Source organism: Accipiter gentilis, chromosome 9 (assembly GCF_929443795.1).
Source record: "Accipiter gentilis chromosome 9, bAccGen1.1, whole genome shotgun sequence".
Classification (NCBI taxonomy): Eukaryota; Metazoa; Chordata; class Aves; order Accipitriformes; family Accipitridae; genus Astur; species Astur gentilis.
The window spans coordinates 1,510,497-1,529,637 of NC_064888.1; the positions used below are offsets into that span (position 1 = coordinate 1,510,497).

The window sequence follows — 19,141 nt, forward strand, 5'->3', positions numbered from 1 at the left end:
CAGAGGCGTTGTTTTGATGTTCTTTACAGCCTAAAGCACCTCACGGAGCAGGGGCTACACCGGGACACCTCAGGAGGGATCACGCTCCTCTGGAGCAAAAGCTTCGGTGTTCCTAGGAATCTCAGGAGGCACGGCATGCCGATAGCTCCCTTTGTTCAGGGAACTGGTCAAATGACCTGCCTCCACTTCCCTGATGGTGTCGGAGATGCCTGGCTCGTGTGCACACTCTGTGGATGCTGAAATGCGCTGAGCAACCTGCTCTGATGTCAGAGCTGACCCTGCTTGGAGGCCCAGGTTGCACTAGGGACCTCTGAAGCTCCCCTCCACCCTGAATTGTCCCATGAGGCTATGACTTAGATGCCATCTATTTTGAGAAGCAGGTACATGTTTAGATGTCTTCACTGTTCGAATATGGCGCTGGGGCACCTTGAATCACCTTCCTCCGCATGGCCCATGTGCACAGGACATCCTCTGGATCTTTGGAGACCTCATCATCATCTAGATCACTGTAGATGACTTCAGCACTGCTAACTCTCTCAGGTACTGGATGCCTTTTTCTGCAGTAGTCCACTTTCCTGAGGAGTTCACAAGACCTTCCTTGAATGGGTATCTTGCCCCCACACTTGAGAGGAGCTGTCTCCAGAAACTGCAAATTGCTGCCTCTTCCCCAATTCCTCTCTCAATTCCCCGGGTTCTAGCAAGGGATCCCAGCTGTTGGGCTTTCTTACCTTCCAGTTGCTGACTGTCAGCATCCCAGCATCGGAGCAGCCAGGCAGCAATCCGCTCACCCGGCTGGCAGCTGTAATCTTTTTGCATGTCTCCAAGTTCTGAGGAGGTCACGGACCGGGTAGTTTCCGCTCCCTGCCTAAATTCTTTATCGAAGGACTGGCTTCTTGATCCAACCTTTCCTCTTCTTCCTCTTCCTGTACTAATCGATGATATAGACCCATTGATCTCCTTGTCCACTGTTTCTTTCTCACTACTGGGGCAATTACTATAGTTGTTGTTGTTGTTGTTTGGGTCCCTATCTCAAGCATGGTGTCCTCAGATGCAGTTTGGGTCCCTGCATCAACCACAGTCCTCTGAGTACTGAACTGTGGCTCAATAGGCACAGGCCAGGCCCCAGCAGAGTGCGAGAAGCTGCTGGTTTTCACTGGGGTAGGCAAGGCACCTCTCTATCAGGTGGCACGTCAGTTTGCCAGGGTTGCTTGACTGTTCGGGTGTAAAGTCCCAGGTTACGAGAGATGATAACCATCCTAGGAACCTGCCCAACTCCTTCTACACACCCTGCCACCCAGGGACCGGCTGCTTGAGGGCACATTTCAGTACTGCCTCACCCAAAAGTTGTCTTCTCTTATACCAGGATGAGACCAGATTCCACAAAACCCATAATATACGATCAGTATTAATTAGTGGTATTGAACAGCTCACGTAAGGGTGAGCAAGGACCTCGGGAGCCTGCCCGGTAAAACCATTCACATCAATGCCAGGTAGGGAGAGGGAGATGTATTCCCTCATCTCCTTCACAAGATAGCTCCCCCAGCTCAGCAAGGCCACCAGTGCCAGGGTAAAACACATAGCCACTGTTTGTATTAGCACGTTCTCACGTTCCTTCATCCTCCCCACAAAATAGCTCCCCCGGCACAGCAAGGACCTTAATTCCAGGGCAAAGCATGTAGCCATTATTTGTATTACCATGTTCCCAAGCTCAGCAAAATAGAGATAAGCAAAGCAGCCAACAAACGCCCTGACCGGCACAGGAGCTTGCAGCTTAAAAACCACTATAGCTATAGCAAAATGCTTAATGCAAAACTGCCGTTGTCGTATCCTGTCCATGACGCCCAAAAGGACTGTGGTAGGCTGACCCTGGCTGGATGCCAGGTGCCCACCAAAGCCGCTCTATCCCGCCCCCTCCTCAGCTGGAGAGAGGAGAGAAAATATAATGAAAGGCTCGTGGGTCGAGATAAGGACAGTTTAATCAAGCAAAAGCAACGGTCGCCTGCAAAAGCAAAGGAAAACAAAAGATTTTATTCTCTATTTCCCATCAGCAGGCGATGTCTGGCCACTTCCCAGGAAGCAGGGCTTCAGCACTCATAGCGGTTGCTCCGGAAGACAAACGTAAAATAACAAATGCCCGCCCCTTCCATCTCCCTTTACTGAGCTTTTACAGATGAGCTGACCACATGGTATGGAATATTTGTGTTTGGTTAGTTTAGGTGAGCTGTCCTGGCTATGTCCGCTGCCAAGGTCTTGCCCAGCCCCAGCCTGCCATGGAGGGGGGGCAAAAATGTTGGAGGGACGGCCTTGATGCTGTGCCAGCACTGCTCAGCAGTAGCCAAAACACTGGTGTGTTATCAACCCCTTTCTAGCTACTGCTGCACAGCACTAGGAGGGCTGCTGTGGGGAGAATTAACTCCATCTCAGCCAGACCCAATGATGATCAAGAGGCTGGAGCACCTCTCCTATGAGGATAGGCTGGGACTGGGACAGTTGGGGTTGTTCAGCCTGGAGAAGGCTCTGGGAGACCTTACAGAGGCCTTCCAGTACTTCAAGGGGGCCTACAGGAAAGATGGGGAGGGACTCTTTATCAGGGAGTGTAGTGATAGGATATGGGGTAATGGTTTTAAACTGAAAGAGGGTAGATTTAGTTTAGATATTAGGAAAAACATCTTTGCTATGAGATTGGTGAGGCACTGGAACAGGTTGCCCAGAGGGGTTGTGGATGCCCCCTCCCTGGCAGTGTTCAAGGCCAGGTTGGATGGGGCTTTGAGCAACCTGGTCTAGTGGAAGGTGTCCCTGTCCGTGGCGGGGGGGTTGGAACGAGGTGACCTTTAAGGTCCCTTCCAACTTAAACCATTCTATGATTCTCTGACTCCTTGACCAAACTAGCGGTAGTTTCGTTCAGGCTCCGATGGAGGTAAAAGTCTAAGCCATAACCGGGCCAAGAACTTTTTTAGCTCCAATCTGTTCTCTGAAACCCCCCAAAGAAATAGTGACACAGTGAGTATCGATACATATGAGCTTGGAACACCGATCATGCAATTAACACATGAACAGCGAGCGGCTTTGCCAAGACTCTTTTATCAAGGAACAAAGAAAATTGTGGGCACAAGGAGTCCCATGCATACTTTTTCCATCGCATGTAATTTGACTACAAGACAGCCACTTTATTCATAGAATTATAGAATCATTTAGGTTGGAAAAGACCCTTAAGTTCATCAAGTCCAACCATAAACCTAACACTACCAATTCCACCACTAACCGTGTCCCCAGGTGCCACATCTACACATCTTTTAAGTACCTCCAGGGATGGTGACTCCACCCCTTCCCTGGGCAGCCTGTTCCAGTGCCCAACAACCCTTAGGGTGAAGGAATTGTTCCCAATATCCCATCTAAACCTCCCAGGGTGCAACTTGAGGCCGTTTCCTCTCGTCCTGTCACCTGGGAGAACAGCCCGACCCCCACCTCACCACAACCTCCTTTCAGATAGCTGTAGAGAGCGAGGAAGTCTCCCCTCGGTCTCCTTTTCTCCAGGCTAAACCACCCCAGTTCCCTCAGCCCCTTCTCTTGTTCTCCAGACCCTTCACGAGCTTCATTGCTCTTCTCTGGACACGCTCTAGCACCTCAATGTCTTTCTTGTAGTGAGGGGCCCAAAACTGAACACGGTATTCAAGATGAGGCCTCACCAGTGCCGAGTGCAGGGGGGCAATCCCTTCCTTAGTCCTGCTGGCCACACGATTTCTGATACAAGCCAGGATGCCGTTGGCCTTCTTGGCCACCTGGGCACACTGCCGGCTCGTATTGAGGCAGCTGTTGACCAACACCTCCAGGTCCTTTTCTGCTGGGCAGCTTTCCGGCCACTCTTCCCCAAGCCTGTGGCGCTGCGTGGGGTTGTTGTGACTCAAGCGCAGGACCCGGTACGACAGCCTGAGTGAGCCACCCTTGAGCTCTCCCTGCTGCTGAGCAGCTGGCTGCGTGGCAGCGCTCCCCCCTTGAGCTGGGACGCCTCTCAAGGTTGCTCCTCGAGGCAGAGACCTCTTACCAGCTGCAGATCTTTGGTAAGTGACCGATGTTGCGCATAATCTCGTGTTATAGTGCACTAAGGTTTCGTATTGGTGACTTTGATTTTGTCCTGGTAGTTCTGAATCACTGTTACATTCTTTTTGCAGTAGGTAATAGAGTGAACCTTGCCATTGAACTTTGATAAGTTGCACTTTTACAACAGCATATTTCAATAAAACCCACTTTTGCTGATACCTTTGGTGGTGATTCTTTAAGCGGTCTAAATCGCCCGCCCACGACAAATTGGCGTGGTGGTCAGGATTCTAAATCTTATCTGATCAGGGCCACCAAGACAGTCAGGGGACTGATGCTTATAAAGCACAAGAAGAGGCTGAGTGAAGTGGGTTTGCTCAGTCTTAGAAGGCAAAAGGCAGACCTCAATGCCATCTTCACTTAGTGGAAGGTGCAGAGAGGCGGCACGTGGAGCAGCACAGATGTAGACAGAGGCAGAGAGCCTTTACTCTTCTCCATGTGATTTGGAGCAAACTTTGCTGTCTCAGTGAGCTTCATCTCACCTGCCTCAAACCACCACAGCACCACTGGCCCACCTCTGCTGCCTTTCCGGATATTGGAGGTGCTTATGCTCGGGAAGAAGGCAAACAAGGCTGAGAGGAACCATGTTCATTTGCCTACGCTGGGGCGAAGCAGGACCTTGTGCCTCTCCCTTGCAGGAGCAAGGAATCCTAACCAGGAGGACATATCAGTAGCTCAGCTCACCAGAGGTCCCCCCAAAACAGGCCTCTTTTTGCCTCAGGGAGGCATTTTGGTGCCCTCTCATTTTGGAAGGCAGAGCCTGAAGACACCTCAAGTCATACCACATACCAGATCTCCGTGGTTTGGAGGAAATTCCTGCCTGCTGGCCCCAGGGGCGAGGGTGTGTGGAGGAGAGCACTGCTAATGCAGGTCAACAGTTGGCTGAAGAAATGATGTTGGCAACGCGGTTTGGGGCTCTATGACCATGGGACCCGGTATGCAGATCAGCGTCTGCCTGGGAGAGACAGGATCCACCTCACCAAAGGGGCAGAGGAATCTTTGCTGATTGAATGGCTGACCTTGTAAGGGGGGCTTTAAACTAAGGATGAGAGGGAGGGAGTATCCAGCAGTGCTGTGAGGGAGTGACACACAGGGTCAATGAGCAAAGGGCAGGGGGTGATGTGATGGGAAGGGATCACAAAATCAACAAAACAGACCTTAAGCAGGTCACTTCCAGCACGTGCGTGAAAGCAAGGCAGTGCCAGCATGGCACCACGATGGAAACATCCCCAAACCCTCTCCAGGAACTCAGCATGCTGGGGTACTTCTCTAAAGTGTCTGTACATTAACGCACGTGGTATGGGGAATAGACACGAGGAGTTAGAGCTCTGTGTGCAGCTGCAGGGCTACGATCTTGTTGGGATCACGGAGACGTGGTGGGATGGCTCCCAGGTCTAGAGTCTTGCGATGGAGGGACACAGGCTCTTATGGCGTGGGGGCTCAGGAGGGAAAGCAGCACCAGCACAACGGTACGTGGAGGAACCGAGCTTGGGCTTTATCCTCAGGAGGTTCCCCAGCACCTTGCCGGGTGAGGAGGAGCTGTGCTCTGCAGACCTCCCCTGCAGGGGTGGAGTGCCCACACGTCAGGAAAGTCATTTCAGGAGCTAGTGCCACTGCAGTGACTGCCTTTGGACCAGCCCCTCTGTCCGTAAAGAACTCAAAAACCTCCACACCTTCACACTGCTGGAACGGTTGGTGTTCCTGCTTCTTCTCATGGTGCTGCTGAAGATTTAATTCCCTGTAGGGAAGAGGGAAACCCCTTTGTCCACGAGTGTCATGGGTTAATCCTGTTAGACAGCTACGCCCCACACATCTTGGGGGATGGAGGAGAGAATGGGAAGGCTACAAGTGAAACAACTCATAGGTTGAGATAAAGACAGTTTAATAGGTAAAACGGAAGCCGGGTGCACAAGCAAAACAAAACAAGGAATTCATTCACCGCTCCCCATGGGCAGGCAGGTGTTCAGCCATCTCCAGGAAAGCAGGGCTCCAGCACGCGTAACAGTTACTTGGCAAGACAAACACCATTGCTCCTAATGTGTGTCCCCCCACTTCCTCCTTCTTCCCCCAGCTTTTATTGCTTGAGCACAGTGTCATATGGCCTGGGATATTGCTTTGGTCCGTCGGGGTCAGCTGTGTCACTTCCCAACTTCTTGCCCACCCCCCAGCCTACTCGCCGGTGGGTGAGAAACAAAAAAGGTCTTGATGCTGGGCAGGCACTGTTCAGCAACAGCTAAAACAGGGGGGTGTTATCAACACTGCTTTGGTCACAGATCCGAAACACAGAACCACACCAGCTGCTATGAAGACAATTAACTCTATCCCAGCCAAAGCCAGTGCAACGGGACACACACCTCCCATGAACCCTCTACAGCCATCTCCTGCTCTATCACCCCACGGGCACTTGGGGATCTCTTGGTCTGAAGGAAGGAAAGGGGGAGCAGCGTGGAGATGGGGTGAGGGAGCAGAGAGCAGAACAGCCCTGCGGGGAGAACTTCCTCACGGACGGCTTCAAAGTGAGAAGAGCCTTGCTAAGGACCAGGGTGGGAGTAGCTACATAGCAGAGGATGGCTTTCATCCACTGCTCCCTGGGTCATGGGCTCACTCCTTCTGGGTGACTCTGCCCAGGACTGATGCCAAGCAAACCAGGCAGCGCTCACCACATGGATTCCTGGTTTACTCACAACTTCCATGCTACTTCATGCTGCTGCAGTAAGTGTGACCCCAGGACATGAGCTCAAAGCTCTCTCGGGCACGTTTCCCATAGCCCTGGTGAGGAGGTCTCTAGAAGAGGTGGGTTAGATCTCCCAATGACATGTTCTGAGCATGGCAAAATGCTCCCAGACCCGCCTGCTGGCATTATGGCCTTTCTGTGCCCCAAGCCACCCTGGCTTTAGATGTTTCCCGTGCCTTCAGATGAAGCGAGAGACCAGGTGCTCTGGGAGGGAAGAGGAGGATTTCTCCTGGAGGAGACACACATGAAAGCACTAGGTGGTGCAGGACAAGTGAACGTGGAGGCCACTTTCATGCTCTGTGGCAAGCATCTTCCAGGAAGGGCTTTCAAAATTTCACAGAATTGTATGTGGGGGCACTGCACACCTCTCTTACTTTGTTACTAGAGGGGTTATTAAACTCTTAGTATTCCAAAGCGAATTACGACAAATGCCAAGCCTAACAGTATCGATATCATTATGCTGATCCAGGCTGGCAACTCGTTCCTGTTGTGCCGATATTCCTGCTGCAGTCTAGAGGTTACCATGTGCAGGTGGGTGGCTTTATCATGGAAGCCATCTTTGAGCAACACAGCCTCCTCCTGTGAAGACAGTCAGGTTGTCGGCAAGGGCACGGTGTGTGCAGGGGGAGGGCCACAGAGACAAGAAGCAATGGGAGGGATCCAGCTGGGACCCCTTTGCCATTCCTGCCTGCTAGCCACATCTCGGCACCTGCACCCTCCCACTTGGTACCTTTGATTTATGTCTGATCATCTTCTGTTGCTCCTCCAGCTGCTTCTCACAGTAATTCTCCAGCTTCTTTCTCAGCCGAAGCACATGGTTTTTCAAGCTGCTGAACTGGTCCTCCAACTTCTGTCTCTCTTCAGCCTCCTTCTGCCTCTGGACCGCCCTCTCCTGCTCAGCTCTCTCATGCTGCTCTTGCTTACCTGGTGACAGAGAAAGAGAGATGTTGCAAGGGCAGGAGCTGAGCCCACAAGACCCCAAGGAGTCCTGTTGTCCTCCTCCATCAAGCTTGGCCCTCCACAGGCAGTGGCGTTTCTCCAGCCCAGAAGGTACTTTTTAGCTCCTTGTCCTTCTCCGTCAGGGAGCGGTCTGTGTTGAGGATGCTTTCGGCCAGAGTCTTTCTGCTCTGGAGGAACTCCTGCAGGACAGCATCAGCCTGTAGAACCACAGGTAGAAGAGGAGTCAAGGGGAGACACAGCATCTGCGGGGAAATGGTTTCTTGGGGGAAGGGGATGGGACACGGAGCCTCTCCCCTTGAAGAGGAGCTGCTCTCGTCCCTACCTTCACCCCCTTGCCAGGCAGTTCCCAATATTTCTCCACCAGTGCCTGCTGGTCTCCTTTGAACAGCTGGTAGCCCCCTGACACATTGTAGACACCATCACTGATTCGTTTCTCCATGTCTTGGGAGAGGTCCCTGAGAGCAGCCTTGCACTTGTCATAGGACGCTTGCTCGTTGTCCTTGCAGAACTTTGCCTTGACTGCCTCTACCTGGCTCTGTCCGGGAAGATGCAGAGGGAAGGCATCAGCCCAGGCTGAGCTGCACCCGCCTTTCTCGTGCTAGGCAAAAATCAAGCCAGGTCAACATGGGAATTGGGATCTCCAGTCTGCGGGGTAATCAGCTGGGAGGTGACGGGTGGGGAGGGCAGTCCATGCCCATGGACATCTCTGGGCCAAGGTGCACAGGAGCAGAGAGCATGCCAGGGACCACAGGCTCCACAAAACACAGGGACAAGAACTGGTCAGCAGGACAGGGGAAGTGCGGAAGGCTACAGGCTTCCAGCCAGGGCAGAGACACCTCTGGGCTGCAGCGAGAGAGGGGCAGGGCTGAGCTTCGTCCCCATTGCAGCACAGCTTCTGAACCTAGGGAGAAGGAGTAGTGCAGCAGGGACAACTGCCAGTCTGCAGAGTGTGAGAGCAGGCGTTGGGACTGAGCCGGCTCTGGAGAGGGCACAGCACTGTCCTCTGGCAGGAGGCAGGGCGACCCCGGTACCCCAGGACCAAAAGCTAAGGGGCTGATGGTGTCCCTGGGGGAATCCTGGCTGGGCTGGGGAGCACCTACTATGAGATCTGCCTGGAAACGGCAGATGTCATCCTTGAACGCCCGTGCCATGAACAGCTCCAGCGCCTCCTGCTCGCACTGGCTGTGCAGCTCCAGCAGCTCCTGAACATTCTCTGTCGGCAGCTTTGCCCGCTGCGCCATCAGATCCTGGTACAACGTCGCAGCCTCTTTCACTGCTGCTGCATTCTCAATCTCTGCCAGGGCGAGCACCGCACTCTCCAGGCACGGCACTGCCCCGCTCTGGATGGTCTCCACGTAGGTCGTTGCCAGTTTCCCCAGCTCTGCCAAGGAGGACCAAGGATGAGAGATCTGCAGCCTGAACAAAACGCAGGCTCCCATTCGGCCCTGGGTCCTGCCATATCCCTGCTGCCTCCCTGCCAGAGTCTTCCTGAACATCTTTTCCTAATTGTTTCCCACCCCACCTGCAGCATCCAGAAGCTTCAAAGCCAGCGGCAGGGACAGCAGCCAGCAGAAAATCTCTCCCTTTCCCCACCTGCATCATTTGACTCTGCATCTGCTCCTTCCCCAGACACAGTCCCAGGAGCTGCTGGCCATCCAACCCTCTGGGCAGGGTTTGGATAAACTCACGGTTTCCTGTTAGGATGTGGCCACCGGGGACGGTCTTAGGTGGAGACTTTTCCCAGACGTAGCTGCAGAATTTCTCCACCTGCTGCTGGAATTCAGGATTGATCTCATCATCCTGAAGATCCTCCAAGCAGACCAGGTCCTTCCTGCTGGCCGGCTGGTCAAAAGCAAAGCACTTGCGATCTGGAAAGAACTGGCGGATGCATTCCCGGGGCTGGTTGTAGCGTTGGGTCTCCTGGCTGCTACCTGTGGGGTAAGAGGACACGGAGCAAGTTGACCGGGCTTGGGCTGTTGTTGACTTACACTGAAATGCTCCTGTGTCTGGGGCTGGACATCTCCAGCAGCACAGCACCATTCCCTTACCAGCCTTTAACTTCAGTGCCTCCTCCAAGTATTCGTCCTCAGAGATTTCCTTCCCATCCACCTGAAGCTGCAGTGTGAAATCCCGGACAGCCCAGATGAAAGTCGGGAAGAAGAGGACAAATTTTTCTGAATCGTGCAGTTCATCTTCACTCTCCTTGGGTCCTGCTTTCAACTTGACGTGGTCAGTCAGCTTCACCACATAGCTAGGGAGCAGGCTAAGGAAACAGGGACCTCAGCTCTCAACGCAGGGGCATCGCCATCCTGCGACCCCTCAGCACTTCATGGGGAAGAGAGGAGACTCTGCGGGACAGAGAACAGCCGGCAACCGCCAGAAGGAGGAGGGAGAAAACCCCTCAGCCCCGAGGTCCACAACGTGGGACTCCCCAGGACTCAAAGCACATCGCTGGGCACCACCAGAAGGTTCTGCAGCTGTCTGAGGAACTGCGATTTGTCAACCCCTAACCCACCACACAGGGGGAGGAGGGCATCCCTGGTGCTGCTGTCCCACCAAGGATACTGCAGCTGGTCCATGGCCATCTGGTCAATGGTGCCTCTGCTGTTGTAGATCAGGGTGCTGGAGAGCAGTATGGTTAGCACAAAGATCCATGTGTCGTTCCTGGTGTCGCCCTGGAACAACAACCCTCGGCTCTTATCAACAAGACCCCCTAAGGATGAGCAAAGCCCCAGCTCCCCAGACCCTGAATGCCCCTAACCAACAGGCCATGGCAAGACCAATTTTTGGAGAGACCCACCCCCATGCCACCCCCATGTCTTTCTGTAGCTGGCCTTATCCTCAACTCTTTACTCTCAGGGTCCCACAGACCTCTACCAAAGTGCTCCCTGAGGTCCTCCTTCCCGTTTGCTGCTCTTTTCCAGAGAAGCAGAGGAATTTGGCACATTGTCTACCCCGACCTCCTTCCCCATGGCCTCTGGCTCTTCCCAGCACACAGGCTGAAGGCCACCATAGGTGGTGGGGACACCTTGACTCTGGTCACCACGGCTGGGCCCTCAAGAGCTTCCACAAAGTGCTGGAAATGCACAAAGGGAGCTCCCATTTCTTCCACACCTTCTCCACGTCGCCCAGCCCTTCAGTGTCCAGCAGCACCAGAGTGTGTCCAGGCCGGCAGGGGTGAGGTACACACCACATCCAGATACCTTTGGTGTGGGACTGCACGGTGGAGCCCAGGGAGAAACCTGTGGGGAGGACACAAGGGTCTCAACGGTGTTAAATACAGAGTAGGAAAACCCAGGTACCTTGGCCACCCAGGGCTGGGACCTCCCTCACCTCTCCTCTGACCAGCCAGCCTGTTCATGAGGTAGGACTTGCCGGTGCGGTACAGCCCGGTGATGGCCACCACCACCACGGGCTGGGTGATCTTTGACAGCACCTGCAGAGCCTCCGGCCGGACCACCAGCCCCCTCGCCGGGGTGTTCTCAATGAGGCAGACAGGCACCGGCATGTGGGTTTCAGACGCCATTGCCGACAGCAAACGCAGCCTGCGAAGGAGATGGCGAGGCGGGCTGGTTAACAAGGTGGGGGCACCCCACAGTCCAAACAGGGACAGTTATTATCATTCTACTTCATTTTTCCAAGCGAATCATGCCTTGCACCCAATTCCTTCCGCCACGCTTCCTCTTTTTGCCCCTCCCAAGTGATGCTGTGAAGACAACAGTGACACTTGGAAGAGGTGCACAACCCCTCCCCGTTTGCCCCACAACAGAAATAGCTCAATTTCTGAAAGCCCGGTGGGATAGTGGGAGTACTCTGCATTATGTCCCGAACACCAATTTAAAGTTTGCTGAATGCTTAATTGTGCAAAAACGGGTGCCGGACATAGCAATGGCCTCAGGCGGGGCTCTAGGGCAGGAGGGATGACTGACGAGTGACACAGGCACTGAGGGAAGGGTAGGTTAGGGGGGGAAATGGAAGCTGAGGGGAGCTGCTTATGAATGTCTTCATTGATTTCTGATGCCTGACCTCATCACACCCCCTCTCACCCCCCTCTGTGCCTCTCACAGGCACATGCTTGGTGCTTGCCCTTGCCAGGCCCCCATCTCGCCTTTCCTCCTCCGTGCGTTGGTGGGTGACCCCCTCCACACACTCCAGTGCTCAGCCCCCGCCTGTCCTTGCCTTTCGCCCGGATGGTGAGACTGCCAGTGGCAGGGGGGCTTTCACCCAGTCCAGACCCTTCCCTTGCGCAGCCCCAGACATCACCCAGCCCCTGCCAGGTACCAGTAAACCCACGGACGTGGCGGCAGCACAATGGCTCATCCCGTGCCCAGACCCAGAAGCTGCCCCACTGCAGCCTCCCGGACACCCCGGGACTTGCTCCGGCAACGGCGAGCTCCGCGGACACTGCCCACTTCTGGGCCTTGAACCCTCTCTGAGGACCTCGCAAGCCCCAACCTCTTCCAGGAAGATCAAGGGGATCGCCTCTCGGGGACAAGAGGCTGCCCCTCATGTCACAGGTACCCCCAGCACAGCAGGGAGGAGAGGAGAGCTTAGTGCACGGGGTCCAAGCTTCGGCGAGTCTTAACTTGCATGCAAAGCCTGGGGGGGCTGAACACAGGCTCCCAGCCACCCATTCCCCTTGCTCCGTCCCAGAGCCTGAGCAGACCTTTGGACCTCTTCCTCCTCCTACCTGGTGGGATCCCTGTCACTTACTGGGCTCCCTCTTGTTTGCTGGGGTCAGACGGCAGGAGTCACTCCGCAGCCCCAGTGTCCAGGGCTGCTTGCACGGGGTGGGGAGGAGGGATTAGGGGAAGGGACTCACCGTTGTCTTCTTCTCCTGCCTTGGGCTGCAACAGCTTTGCTGCAGTCTGGGTCCTGCCCTGCCTTTTCCCCTGTGTATATGGCCAGCCCTCTCCTCCCATTCTGGGAAATGGGCGAGTCAGAGACCGAAAGCGAAAGTCAGGTACTGGGAGGGAGGAGGAAAACCCCAGCCATAGAGCTGACCTTGGCCAGCAGCTAGGCAGTAAAGCTGGAGGAGGTGAGATACAGAGGGTTTAATAAGTGAAAGAACAAGAACGAAAAACAAGCAATGCAAAAGCAAACACTCACCACCTCCCAGCTGCCCGGCCAGTTTCAGAGTTACACCCAGCCTGGGAGATATCTTCTCACCCCTTCTTCTCTGATCCCGCTTTTTACTGCTGAGCATGATGTTATCTAGTGTGGAGGGGTGGTGAGACACTGCAACGAGTTGCCCAGAGGAGTTGTGGATGCCCCACAGAAGTTGTGGATGGCCCATCACTGGAAGTGTTCAACGCCAGGTTAGATGAGGCTTTGAGCAACCTGACCGAATGCAAGATGTCCCTGCTCACGGCCTTTGTTCTCGTCCTTGTAGATAATTTCGCTTAAACTGGCCATATGGTTCTACACCACTAATGAAAACCTAGATAATAAGAGCACTAACAAGCACTCATGTATCAAAACATGTAAAAGACCATACACTGCAGAGAATCACTTGAGGAGGGTCAAATAGCGGACAAGTGAGGAAGACTATAGAAGACCACCAGAGGACTCATGAGGACCACCAGAGACCTCCAATGCACCTGCGTAAAGGACATTTGCATATGCTAATATTTTCCCAGAAAACTAATGAATATGTATAACATTTCTCAGAAATCTAATGAATCTCTATGTAGAACATGTACTTAACCGGCACAATGAGACCCGATCCCCTGTGCATCCAGCGCTGCCAATAAAGAATACCTACTTAATAGTTAATCAAACTATTGTGTTAGTTTCTTTGAATCAGCGGGTCCCTCACCTCCCCATCCCTCCCACCCCAACATGACCCCCACATCCCCCTGTCCCCCACTGGAGCACCAACTGACGTGCTTCCTCTACTCTTCCACCCACAGACATGTCCCCTACAGCAGCTCTCTCACACGCGCCCCGACACTCTGGCCATGGCCCCTGCTGCTCTCCCACATGGGCGTCCCCCCCAAATACTTCTCCCCCTGTCTCTCATGGACATGCCACCACCCCCATGAGCCTCTCACCTGAGGGCCTGCCAAGAAACACCCCGGTCAGCCCCTAAACCCCTCTGCCCCGGTACTGGTTTTGGCTGGGATAGAGTTAATCTTCCTCACAGTAGTTGGTATGAGACTATGTTTTGGATTTGGGCTGGAAACAGCATTGTCAATGCTGAGACATTTTCGTTATTCCTGAGCAGTGCTTACACAGAGCCAAGGCCTTTTCTGCTTCTCACACCACCCCACCAGCAAGTAGGCTGCTGGGGGGGGCACAAGAAGTTGGGATAAGACAGGTGGCTTTCAGAGCCACCTCCACATTTGATTTTCCACCTGTAACCGGTGCCACTGACCTCCTGCTTCAGCAGCGCCCAGGGGTGGGCAACCTGTTGGTCCTTCCATCCATGGGCTCTTCAGTGATGGCCCTCAGTGAGGACCGCTAATGCCCTCAGAAACCTGGATGTTTGCTTTTGACTTCTCTAGAGGCTTCTTCAAACTTTCAGTATCTGCAGTTCAGGAGCTTGGCACCAGAGGGCTCATTAACACACACAACACCCTAACAAGCCAAGTCTCTGGGCGTAATTTCCCTTAATTCCTCAGTTCTTCTTTGGTTGATCAGAGAGATTTCAGGAGTGCAGCCAAAGTGAAAACATTTCAATAGTAACTACAACTAAGAAAGGCTTTCTCTGTTTTCCAGCTTTCTTCATTTTTGTACTTACAGATTAAGTGATGTCAGCGATCTCCACTTGAGAGTGATCCTAAGCATCTCCTAATGGAGCCTGAATGTGTAGGGAAATCAGTAACCTTCATGTCAGACACTCCATGGGCAGTCTGCGTCCCTGCTCCCCAACCCCACCGTTTCTCTCATCAGCTACCTGGCTGAACCAGACAATCCCTGCCAGATACATGAAGCTTTTTGGGAAAGCCTTGGCATCAGAGAAGAGAAGGGAAGAGAAGGGAAGAGAAGGGAAGAGAAGGGAAGGGAAGAGAAGAGAAGAGAAGAGAAGAGAAGAGAAGAGAAGAGAAGAGAAGAGAAGAGAAGAGAAGAGAAGAGAAGAGAAGAGAAGAGAAGAGAAGAGAAGAGAAGAGACTATTTCAGTTGGAAGGGACCTACAATGATCGTCTAGTCCAACTGCCTGACTGATTTAGGGCTGACCAAGTTAAAGCATGTTATTAAGGGCATTGTCCAAATGCCTCTTATACTCTGACAGGCTTGGGGCAATGACTACCTCTCTAGGAAGCCCTATTCCAGTGCTTGACCATCCTCTTGGTAAAGAAACACTTCCTAATGTCCAGTCTAAACCTCCCCTGGTGCAGCTTTGAATCATTCCCACGCACCGCATCACGGGATACTAGGGAGAAGAGGTCAGCACCTCCTTCTCCACTTCCCCTCCTCTGGAAGCTGTAGAGAGCGATGACATCGCCCCTCAGCCTCCTTGTCTCCAAACTAGACCAGCCCAAAGTCCTTAGCCACTCCTCATAGGACATTCCTTCCAGCCCTTTCATCAGCTTTGCTGCCCTCCTGTGGACACACTCAAGGACTTTCACATCGTTCCTAAATTGTGGGGCCCAGAACTGCACAAAGTATTCAAAGTGAGGCCACGCCAACGCTGAATACAGCGGGATCGTCACCTCTTTTGACCAGACCAGCTGGTTATGCTGGGTTTGATGCACCCCAGGATGGGGTTTGCCCTCTTGGCTGCCAGGGCACACTGCTGGCTCATACTGAGCCTGCTGTCGACCAGCACCCCCAGAGCCTTTTCTGCAGGGCTAGTCTCCAGCCACCCCTCTCCCATGGCACTACAGGTCTGTCTTTAGCCAATAAATAGAGTAACTGCTCTGAATTTCATTAGCCCATGTGGGGATGTTGATGAGACAACTGTCATTATAGTCAAAGGAGATCTAGAAAACCCAGCTGACGGTGAAGACAGTCAAGCTGAGATCTCCCTATGGTACATGACATGATTTGGTCAGCTGAAAACCTGTGTAGGCTGCCCAGAGGACAAGAAATAGGGACAGGTTCAGCTGTCCTGCACATACCTCGGACAACCTCTGGCATCTCAAACGTCACCAGGTGTTTTCATCTGAGCAGCTCACTCCTACCCTCCATTTCCATTAATTAGCATGGGAGCTGAAACAAGCAGCTCACATACAGGTGCCTCTTTTGTGCGCACCTGAATTAAGGAGAGGAGTCCCACCTGCTGAGGGTTTGTGGCAGGCACGGGAGGGAGCAAAGTCCCCTTCTAGCCCCAGGACTACAAACCCAGAATGGGATGCCTTGATTGACTCAGCTGAATCACTTCCCTCCGCTTGGACAAATGTGATCCCTGCCTGTCACTGTCTGGCTGTCCTGTCTTACAATGGGATGAGAAAGATTATTCTCACGCCCAGCTCTGTCTCTGACGGGAGACATCAGTGATTCCTTCAGCCTGGTTCACGGTAGGGCCCCAGGGACACCCAGAGGGAGCCCAGAGGGAGCAGAGAAGGTGACGCCTTGGGCTGGTCCTCTGCTGCTGAGCTGGGCTCCTGGGACGGAGGGGGCTCGTGGCAAACGAGCAGCGCTGCACAAAGACAGCTCTGCCCAGGAGCAGCTCCCCTGCAAAGCGCAGCAGGGCTGAGGGCACTGCCTGCAGGCAGCGAGGGGAGAGGAGCGAGGCAGAGAGAGGTTAAAGGCAGTTTGGTGTGGAAGGGAAGAGGGGACCTCACTGGGGGAGAAATCTTCACAGTCCTCCACGTGGTAAGTCTCTGAGTGCAGGGCAATGAAGCTGCTGCTCCTGGAGGGATCTCCTAAAGCTGGCACATCCACAACCTGTGGGATCTTTCAAGTGGACTTTCACAGTTTCTGTAGTGTTGAGGAGTAGGAGGGCTCCTGATCAGTGATTCCCTGCTGCACCCTCAGACATCACAGCTCCCTTCTCTCGGGGACAGCTGCAGGGTGTGAATCCGGGCGTGCACCCAGGGGTGCCCAGGGCTGTCCTTCAGAGCAGGGTCCCTGCACCCCAGGGCTCTGTGTGCCGGGGCAGGGGCTCTGCTGCCTGCCAGGGTCAGCGCTCAGCCTGCCCGGGGAGCTCCCCACAGCACTCTGGGGGGAAGCTGTGGGTGCAAGGTGCGACAGCTGGATGGGTCAGGGCTGCTTACAGCTCCACATCACCCTGAGGACATCTCTGGGGGAGTCTTTTCAAGAGGAAGGTCAAGGCTGGGGCTATCTGAAAGGAAAGGAGGGTGTGCTTTGAGTTTTCTTTTCTTGGTTGTCTGGGTGGGCAGTGGTTGATTGGAATTTTTCTCCATTCTGGAGAAGGCACTGAGGCTGCAAATCTTGTTAGGACTTGTCTGAGATGTCTCTTAGACTCCCCCCACCCCCCAAACATATTTGTGGGCAGTGCTCTGCTACCAGGAGGTGTCTGCAGGGCAGAGAAGAGCACGCAGTTGGTGGGATGGTGTCTGTGAACATGGACAGGGAGGAGGCATGAGGACAGAGAAACAACTCTGGGCAGGGGCATCTCCAGGCAACAGAGACATGGGCAGGGAGTGAGAGGGAGCTGCTCCCAGAAATGCCACTGGAGGAGGGATTTGGGCATGTCCCTACCATTCCCTGCAGTGCAGATGCCTTCCCCAGAGCTACCCCCCTGGTCCCCTCTCCCACCCAGCATGGCCTCTGCCCAAAGGCCATGGGGTCCAGGCCATGAGTCACCTCCTCCGCAGCCGGACCTCCAGAAGAGGAGAGCTGCATGTGTCCTCCAGTGTGGTACACAACAAAGGGGCTCAAAGCACCTACACTCTGAGATGGAGCGCACAGCTGGGTAGGGATGAGGCTTCACTGCATGCTTCTGTCTTTCTATCCTTGCTTCATTTTTTTTGAGCACTGCAGTATTTATCTTCCTTTCTCCACGTATCCGTGGTGGTCTTGCTCTCTGGGGCTTATGTGGGGGGGCAGATCAGCTTCTGTCCTGATACTGACTCTGCAGATATGCCCTGGAAGTGTCTTCATGGGAACTAGATGCCTAAGCTCCATTTTAAAATGCCAGGCATGTCGCTCACCTGATAGGGTTGGGGAATGAGCTGACTTGTTCCTCATTCAGATCAGGGAGGAGGGTTTCCATGAGAAAACACAAGGGTTTTTCTTTAAGAAGTCTCTCCACTGACTTTTCCTCCTTGAACAGGCCCTCATGTCCAGAAGGACCAAATGTCCAACAGCAGCTCCATCACCCAGTTCCTCCTCCTGGCATTCGCAGACACGCGGGAGCTGCAGCTCTTGCACTTCTGGCTCTTCCTGGGCATCTACCTGGCTGCCCTCCTGGGCAATGGCCTCATCATCATCGCTGTAGCCTGTGACCATCACCTCCACACCCCCATGTACTTCTTCCTCCTCAACCTCTCCCTCCTCGACCTGGGCTCCATCTCCACCACTGTCCCCAAATCCATGACCAACTCCCTCTGGGACACCAGGGACATCTCCTTCTCAGGATGTGCTGCACAGGTTTTTTTCTTTTTCTTTTTGATGTCAGCAGAATTTTATTTTCTCACCCTCATGGCCTATGACCGCTACGTTGCCATCTGCAAACCCCTGCACTACGGGACCCTCCTGGGCAGCAGAGCTTGTGCCAACATGGCAGCAGCTGCCTGGGGCAGTGGTTTTGTCTATGCCGTGCTGCACACTGCCAATACATTTTCACTGCCGCTCTGCCGAGGCAATACCATAGACCAGTTCTTCTGTGAACTTCCCCAGATCCTCAAGCTCTGCTGCTCCAACTCATACCTCAGGGAATTTGAGGTTCTTATATTTAGTGCTATCTTAGCTTTGGGCTGTTTTGTTTTCATTGTGCTGTCCTACGTGCAGATCTTCAGGGCTGTGCTCAGGATCCCCTCTGAGCAGGGACACCACAAAGCCTTTTCCACGTGCCTGCCTCACCTGGCCGTGGTCTCTCTATTTCTCAGCACTGGCATGTTTGCCTACCTGAAGCCCCCCTCCATCTCTTCACCATCTTTGAATCTGCTCATGGCAGTTCTGTACTCGGTGGTGACCCCAGCAGTGAACCCCCTCATCTACAGCATGAGGAACCAGGAGCTCAAAGACACGCTGAAGAAGCTGATTCAATCACTCGTCTTTCAGCAGCAATAACCTTTACGAGTATTTTCCAGTTCATCTCAGGAGCTGTTCCTCCTCTGCTTTGGGGATTTGGCTTGTGATAATCATGTTTGTCCAGGAATGTCTGCATCCACTCCACTTCTCCAGTGACATGAACCCAGTCTGTCCGACCCAGAGACCCTTGTACATGTCCCTGGCATGACGTTACAGCTGGTCTCCTGCGTCGCATCTCTGTAATAAAAG

At 53.6% G+C, this 19,141-nt stretch overlaps 2 protein-coding genes across 2 annotated transcripts; one reads left to right on the forward strand and one right to left on the reverse strand.

The window, feature by feature from the left end:
- Nucleotides 1–5,965: 5,965 nt before the first annotated feature.
- Nucleotides 5,966–12,713, reverse strand: LOC126042709 (guanylate-binding protein 1-like). The gene is made up of 11 exons (XM_049810270.1): nt 12,612–12,713; nt 11,123–11,334; nt 10,904–11,031; nt 10,355–10,464; nt 9,838–10,040; nt 9,478–9,720; nt 8,890–9,170; nt 8,112–8,324; nt 7,884–7,986; nt 7,560–7,753; nt 5,966–7,408 (listed from the first exon to the last, which is right to left on the reverse strand). The coding sequence occupies exons 2-11, from the start codon at nt 11,313–11,315 to the stop codon at nt 7,223–7,225; spliced, it is 1,854 nt and encodes a 617-aa protein (XP_049666227.1). The 5' UTR covers nt 11,316–11,334; nt 12,612–12,713; the 3' UTR covers nt 5,966–7,222.
- Nucleotides 12,714–16,264: 3,551 nt separating this feature from the next.
- On the forward strand, nt 16,265–18,931 carry LOC126042717 (olfactory receptor 14C36-like). The gene is made up of 2 exons (XM_049810289.1): nt 16,265–16,359; nt 17,973–18,931. The coding sequence occupies exon 2, from the start codon at nt 17,996–17,998 to the stop codon at nt 18,929–18,931; it is 936 nt and encodes a 311-aa protein (XP_049666246.1). The 5' UTR covers nt 16,265–16,359; nt 17,973–17,995.
- Nucleotides 18,932–19,141: the final 210 nt, after the last annotated feature.